Source organism: Trifolium pratense, linkage group LG2 (assembly GCF_020283565.1).
Source record: "Trifolium pratense cultivar HEN17-A07 linkage group LG2, ARS_RC_1.1, whole genome shotgun sequence".
Lineage (NCBI taxonomy): Eukaryota > Viridiplantae > Streptophyta > Magnoliopsida > Fabales > Fabaceae > Trifolium > Trifolium pratense.
The window spans coordinates 58,555,532-58,563,339 of NC_060060.1; the positions used below are offsets into that span (position 1 = coordinate 58,555,532).

General features: G+C 31.7%; 1 protein-coding gene across 1 annotated transcript; it reads left to right on the forward strand.

Moving 5' to 3' along the window:
• Positions 1-3,505: 3,505 nt before the first annotated feature.
• On the forward strand, positions 3,506-4,018 carry LOC123905116 (pentatricopeptide repeat-containing protein At3g22470, mitochondrial-like). The gene has a single exon (XM_045954753.1). It carries the CDS (start codon positions 3,506-3,508, stop codon positions 4,016-4,018), a length of 513 nt encoding a protein of 170 aa, XP_045810709.1.
• Positions 4,019-7,808: the final 3,790 nt, after the last annotated feature.

Sequence of the window (7,808 nt, forward strand, 5' to 3'; positions counted from 1 at the left end):
CTTTTTACCAACAAAAGAAATATTTATTGACTTACATCAATGACAACAAAACAAATAATCCGACAATCTAAAGATACAAAAAAAAAATAATCCGACAATCATAATTAGATAAAGTCATGATAGCATTTTTGAATCACTAAAAGAAATAACTTAAATGTCAACAATATAATGATATTCATAATTTTTATTCGTGGGAATCTTCAACATCTAAAAATCCTGAAAAAAATTGAGTTATCTAGTTTATAAATAATGTCAAAGCTATGAAATTTACAAAATACAGATACAATTTTCATTCACTACTTTATCACATAGTTTATAATAACTATAGATACAACTTTAATTTACTACCTTTTTTCGATTACCTAAAAGAATTAGTCGAGAATGCCAAAATCCATAACACAAACACAAAATCCTTCAATGAAAAAAAGAAAAAAAAAAAAAAAACAACACAATTGTTACAAGAAAGAATGCACAGAGAAATCTTAGGGTAAGAACCCTTCTTATGTAGATACAAGGATGAAAAGATAATGATAGAGATTAAGAAAAAGGTTTACCTTTATATTAGAGTAACAAACAAAGAGATAAGAGGGGATGTGGATGGATGAGGGAAGACGGAGAGAGTTGGCGATGTCGGTGGGGGTGTGGTGGTGGAAGAGAGGGTTTATAATTTGAGTGAGATAGAAGGGGTTGGTAGAGAGATAATTTGTTTCGTTTTTTTTTTTCAATGAAAATAAAGAAGTTTGTTAGATATATTCCAAATATAACGAAGTTTGTTTCTATTTTTAAGGAATAATGTGTAACTTACTATTAAATTTCTTTTTAAGCAAGTTATTATTAAATATAAGTCTAGTTTATCTTCTACAATAAAAAAAAAGTCTAGTTTATCTCACTTTTTTTTATATAACAAATGTATTATAAATTTTAGGTAAATTGTCTTCCACACTATTATACCTGTTTTTTTAAACATGGTGTCTAATATTACAACATAACTCTTTTACATCTAGTTTTTCTCACCTTTTTTATATAACAATTATATTATAAATTTTAGGTGACTAATCTTTTACTATTACACCTGTTTTCTTTAAATGTGGTGTGTAATATTACAACATAACTCTTTTACACTCATTTTCAATAAAACAAGTGTAATATCTCTAATTATATTCTTATTTTTGCACTAGTGATATCATCATTCTTCGCAGATAAACCATAATTCTCTTGTATGTGTTGAATTAGTGACATCAATCAAACATATTCTTGACTCGTCTCATGTAATGCTAAGAGTTCTACATGATTTGATGACATTGCTATTATGGTTGTTTCACATATCTCCACGAAATAGTTGTACCTTCCACGTGAAAACATGTAACCTGTTTGTGATCTATTATTGTGAGGATCCGACAAATAACCCGCATCTACACAACATGTGTAATTCTAATTTTGGTACTTTTAAATAAATAAAATCATATTCATTTTACCTCTTAAAGTAATGAAGTACATGCTTGACTTCGTTCCAATATCTTTGATTTTATTGATATTGTAAATAATAAAATACTATAACATATATAATTATTAAAATGCAATAATGTTCTCAACTGAACTAATATATTGTACTTCAAGACCAATTCAAAAACTCATTATTTTCTTGAGGTATGTAATTATCTTTGCTCCATCAAGTGGCATTCTAATACACTACATATACTACATATTATGGTTAATGCTACGGTGGACCACATTCACAAGTGGTCCATCGTGGACAAGTGATCTACCGAATATGAATTTTACAAAATTTACTATTGGATTGAAAGTTTATATCGTATACATCATCCATAAATTTTTTAAATTTTTTTGAAAATCATTTGATGTGTTATTGAGACCCATCAAGATTTACGTTATTTAATAAACCGTTAATTTTGATGTGTCTCAATAACATATCAAATGATTTTCAATTTTTCTAAATTTTTCTATGGATGATCTATATGATCTAAACTTTCAATCCAACGATAGATTTTGTAAAATTTGTATTCGTTATAATGTTATTCGTGACTGGTCCACCATGAACCACTTGATGAAGTGGTCCATATTAAAATTTACCTTATTATATTTGTTCATATCAAATTGTTTTAGTTTCTTGAAACCTCGTTAAAATATTAAGTTTGCAACTGCAAACAAACTTTGACCCTCCAACATATAACATTTCAAACTTTTCATTAATCAACAAATTTCAGAAGCTCTTCAGGAATTTTGATCAAATTTATATTATCATCATAAATATCAATTATATATAACAAACTCATACAATAGTTTGAATTATATGTCTCATGAAAATTAAATCTTTAAAGGAGTTTCTTATAATCCTCACTAACAAGTGAGCCATACAATACCTTGTAACATTTTAAAGCGGCCTTTACGCGTTCTTCTTGTACCAAAGTGGCATATACTCGATTCAACGGTGGTAGCGGATCCGTTGCAAGAAGGCTAGAGTGAGTCGTACCATACAATACATCATCTAGTCCCATCAAGAATTGATGTACTTTCTCTTCTTCCCTTTGTTTCTCTAACTTTTCCTTGATAACATTTGCACCCTTCACATGTGCATGTTGGTATCTGTTGGTAATTTCCCAATTCATCCCACAGCCTTGAGTTTTCCATAGTAGTTCACCATGGACATTCCTTCTTGTTTACATTCAGCAAGTTCTGATTTCAGTTGTTAAATCCTTGGCCCGTTTGCAATAGATAATCGCTCTTTAATGTTGTCCCAAAGTTCCTTTGCGTTTTCCATATAGGAAATAGTAGAACGAAGAGAAGCTTCAATGGTGTTTAAGATCCAAGACACCACCATCGATTGGACTGTCCACCAATCCTCTATTTTTGATGAATCTTCTTTTGGCTTCTTTATGGTTCCATCGACGAACCCCCATTTACGTCGTGCACGTAACGAGGTCCTCATAGCCTTTGCCCATTCGTCATAATTTGCACCCTGAAGTTGGACTTGGGTGATTATGCTGCCTGGGTTGTCATTCGAATTCAGATCATACAGAGATGATGTCTTTCTTACCACCTATGTTCTTTCCGTAGATATTTTTCCATCAGAACCTTTACCATCAGAACCTAGCTTTGATGCCATAATAAATTATAGAAGAATTATGTGTTTAGTTCATGTAGCAGAATGCTCAATATGTACACGGTACAACTTCTGTTTCATATCAGAATTCCTAAACAATTGCCTAGTTTATCTCCTTAAACTATGCCTACAATAGCTTGGTCAAAGGTACAATAAATCACCTAATTAATATACCTAATCAATATACAATACAGAATATGACAGTTAACAATACACTGCTCTAATCTATGGCTTTTGCATAGTTGGTCAATTAAAAGACACAACTGCATTCTTAAAATGAAATGGTATCGAGAAAAATTAACCCAAATGATTATACTTTTAATACATTGGTTGATGCTTTATGCAAGGAAGGAAAGGTGCTAGAAGCTAAAAATTTTAGCTATGATGGTCAAACAAGGTATCAAACTAAATGTTGTTACTTATACTTCATTAATGGATGAATATTGCCTAGTTAATGAAGTGAACAACGCCAATGTTATATTCAACACCAAGGCCCAAAGAGGAGTGATACCCGATGTCCATTGCTATAATGTCGTGATTAATGGGTTTTGTAAGATTAAAATGATGGATGAAGCCATGGACCTCTTTGAAGAAATGCAGAGTACGAAGCTTATTCCTAGTACAGTAACTTACAACTCTCTTATTGATGGTTTGTGCAAATCAGAGAAAATCTCACATGCTTGGGAGCTTCTTGATCAGATGCATGATAGAGGTCAACTTGCCAATGTAATCACTTACAATTCCTTATTGCATGCTTCATGTAAAAACCATCATGTTGGTGAGGCAATTGCATTGGTCAAGAAAATTAAAGACCAAGGCATTCGACCAGATGTGTCACATACAATACACTTATGGATGGACTTTGCAAACAAGGAAGACTTAAGGAAGCACAAGTGATTTTTCAGGATCTTTTGGTTAAAGGCTAAAATGTAACAGTGCAGACATATAATATTATGATCAACGGTCTTTGTTTAGAGGGCTTATTTGATGAAGCCAAGGCACTTCTTTTTAAAATGGAGACAATGGTTGCATTCCTGATGCGGTAACTTATGAAACAATTGTCTATGCTTTCTTCAAAGAAGATGAGAACGATAAGGCAAAGAAACTTCTACTTGAAATGGTTGCTAGAGGTCTACTGTAAGAAAAGTATTCATTAAGACGATTTATTGTTACTTATTAAGTTATTTTGAATTTCAATGACAATGATCCAATCTTTACTATTCATTTATAAATCACAAACCAAGCTATAACTAATGTGTTTAATTGTTTATCTCTTATTGTTTATTTTATTTTTCCTAAATAATAGTCTCTTTTAGAAAAACCATAACTGTCTTACAAGTTTTTTTATACTGTTATGTTAGCTGAGGATATTGCTACCTTATTGATCTTTCATCTTGTGTTTTTCATTTGAAATACTAATTTGCTCTCAACAGGGCATGCTATTTTTTGTGATATTAGTCTGCTGTTGGCTTGATTAGTTACTACATTGACTCTTTATTTCGAAAATAAATTAATTTATCTTCCTTACATTTGTTGTATTGTAAATTTGGTTTGTACCTGTCATTAGATTTGATTTTACTCTTGACCAATAATATCTGGTTTATAAGGTTGTGGAAATTCTGTGTAACCTAAGCAGGGAAAAAGAAATGGGGTAGAGTAGACTGTTATAGCTTTACGACATGATGTATTTTGGTCTTCTATGATGCTTGAATTGTTTTGGACCTAACTCTGTGCTATTTAGCTGACTGCAAAGTTTCTCAAGGATCTGTAATCACAAAGCCGTTATATTATGGGAGCTCAGGTTCTCCTCGTATGCATATTTTGGTATGTTATTAAGACTGGTTTACTAACTCTTCCTTTGTTACACGCTCAAAGGGATGAGATAATACTAGTTCCCGTTCGAATTTGTCTTAATTGAATTTCTGTTATTGTCTTAATTCTGGTTTGAATTTCATTGAATGTAGGATGTGAGTTGAATGTAAATTGTGCTGGTTCTGAAGAACTGACCCCCGAACCAGATTAAGCATGTTCTAATTCTAACTTCTAACTTTATATATGCAAATGCAAGCGTGATGATATTCTGTTATAAACAATTTTTAGGCGATTGGCTAATTTTGAGTTTGAGCAAGTGAGAAAATGAAAGAAAGAGTTGGAAAATAGAAGGGAACTCATAAAGGGAGGGAGAATCTCTCACCATGTTGGATAATCTAAGTTGTATTAAAATTGAAAGTTTATAAGAACTTTGTTAGAGATGGACCACGAGGAACATGATACTTGATAGAAGATTCATTATTATTATTATTACTATTGTAGTTCCTTTTCTCGAATCTGTTGCACTAGGACCTGACATCATTAGGAAGCCTAATTCAAACTGAAAATTGAACATTAAAAAGTGACCTTCAAAATATTAGCAGGAACACACACCAACCACCTAACAAGAACAACCCAAAAAATACAATGGCCAAAGCCTATGATACTGATCCCACACACTAGGAAGGCTAAAAGCAGTGTGTGAAGTCTTTTTAACATACCAATTTCATGTCATTTTGATTTAAACTTTTTCTTAAGCTTAAAATTTACTCTAAAATATCATCAGAATTTTAATATTAGTGAATGGTAAAATAGACCCAATCAGAATGCACAAGGTCATATCCATAAGAAATTGACAAAAGGACTAATGCTAAATAAAATATCCATAAATCAAATATCCATAAACTTTAGAACAGAGTTTTAGAAACCTTAAATAAAATATCCATAAATCGAAAGGAAAAAAGAATGGGAATTGAAAACTTAGAATGTGTTTAGGGTTTCGCGTAAGAACACTGAATGAGCTTTAAAATATTAAATGGGAAATCTTTTAAACAAATTTTAATTTTGCCACCAAGATCATTTTTCCTTTCAGGCAATTTAATGGTTCGACCAATGACCCAATACCTTTACTGAATTGATTACTGGGTCAATTTTTAAAACACTCGATTAATAAACTTTGTTTTGGAGTTTGTTGAGAGATAAGCAAATAGTTAGTCTCCATTTCTAGAATCTTATTCCAAATATCATTGACTATATTATGACATGCAATACTTGAATTTCGATAATAAAAAGCAGCTAAATCTTGTACCAAAAAAAATAGCACCTAAATCGGGAAAAATATTATTGGATATGGTTACAATTGAAAAAAATACTAATATTCATATGGCCAAAAATAAACAAATAAAAATCAAAGTGAAGATCAAAGAAAATACATAAAAAGTTCATCTAACAAGTATTTATTAATAACTCTACTTCAATTGATTTATTGTTGAAAAAATAGCATCATCACCCAAAAATGCCTTTGGATTTACTACGATTGATGGAGGAAAGGACTGAGACCACAAAGATAGCAATGAAGGCCACAGAAAGAACACCAGAAGCAACAATTCCACGGACATAAAATTTGTTATTTGTGCTCCTCGTAGGATCTTCCTTTGAAACACCCGCGGCATCAAATATTTGGTCAAAGAACCTCTTGAATTCGATGGACACTGCAAAACCAGCACCAATACCAGTGGCCAGAATTCCACTAATTACCTGCAATTGCAAACACCTCTCATTATTCATGTTTTTTTTGCTACAACTTAGTAGTTGACTATGGAGACGTTTTATGAGGATGCCTAGGTTCGATCTCAGGTTTACTCTTTCTCTTTTTCGTGTGTGATTGGCTACTAGACCACTCATTTATAATAATTAACATATTAACGATCTTAATGCGATGCTAACGATCTTTATACTTTTGGTGTTCCCATAGTATTAACCTTTTTTGCATAAATAAGCACAAGCATTTTAAGGTAGTTGATAAATGATATAAAAAGTGAGGACCTTGTCTCCATAGAAGTCAAATTCTGGCAAGAATCCATTGCGTATCAGTCTCTTCTGTTGTGCAGCATAGTATATGGAAAATGGTAGCTGCACTATACAATATGCACCAGCAATTGATGCAACAGCGACCACATACCTGCAGATTTTACATCAAGTCATAAAATTATTGTAGCAACCAATAGTTTATAGGCATAATAACTTCTGCGTCCCCTTATCCCTGTAAGTTTAACTCAGTTGGTAGTGACATCAGATATATATTATGTTTGTATCTCTAATTTTAGTCAAACAATTCAACTTTTATTAATGATTGAATATGGTTATTATCAATACTAGCTTGAATTTTTTTACCTGAATGACATGAAATCTTGAAACTTCATCTTTGTACCATCATCAAATTTGGCAATATTAGTAACAATCAAAGCTACCGTTGCTATTGAGGCTGCAAGTGTAACAATCCTCAACACAAGCATTGAGTTGATCACAGCTTTGGACACCATTTTTACTTCAAAGATTATTTTTTTACCACTAATTAAGTCTCTTGTTAATTACTTGTGACCAAAATAAACCTTTTTATAGACAAAATTAAGAAATCAAATTCTGTTTTATTCTCTGTCCTCCAACGTTAGCTCCAATGGCCTTTGTCTTATAATTTACAAACCGCGTTGTTTATATTCCTCATGAGGCTGTTGATGAATATTAAGCTAGCTATAATACCGATGTTAATATAATGTTCAGCTAATCATCATTTTTCAGTGCTGGTCCAAGAGGCCTAAGTCATTAAATGCCTTCAATTTGGATTTAACTTGTAGGACTTTTTTTTTTTTTGAGTTTT

What these genes read in the sequence shown, in the direction of transcription:
- LOC123905116 (XM_045954753.1), top strand. Translation starts at nt 3,506, where the DNA reads ATGGTCAAACAAGGTATCAAACTAAATGTTGTTACTTATACTTCATTA.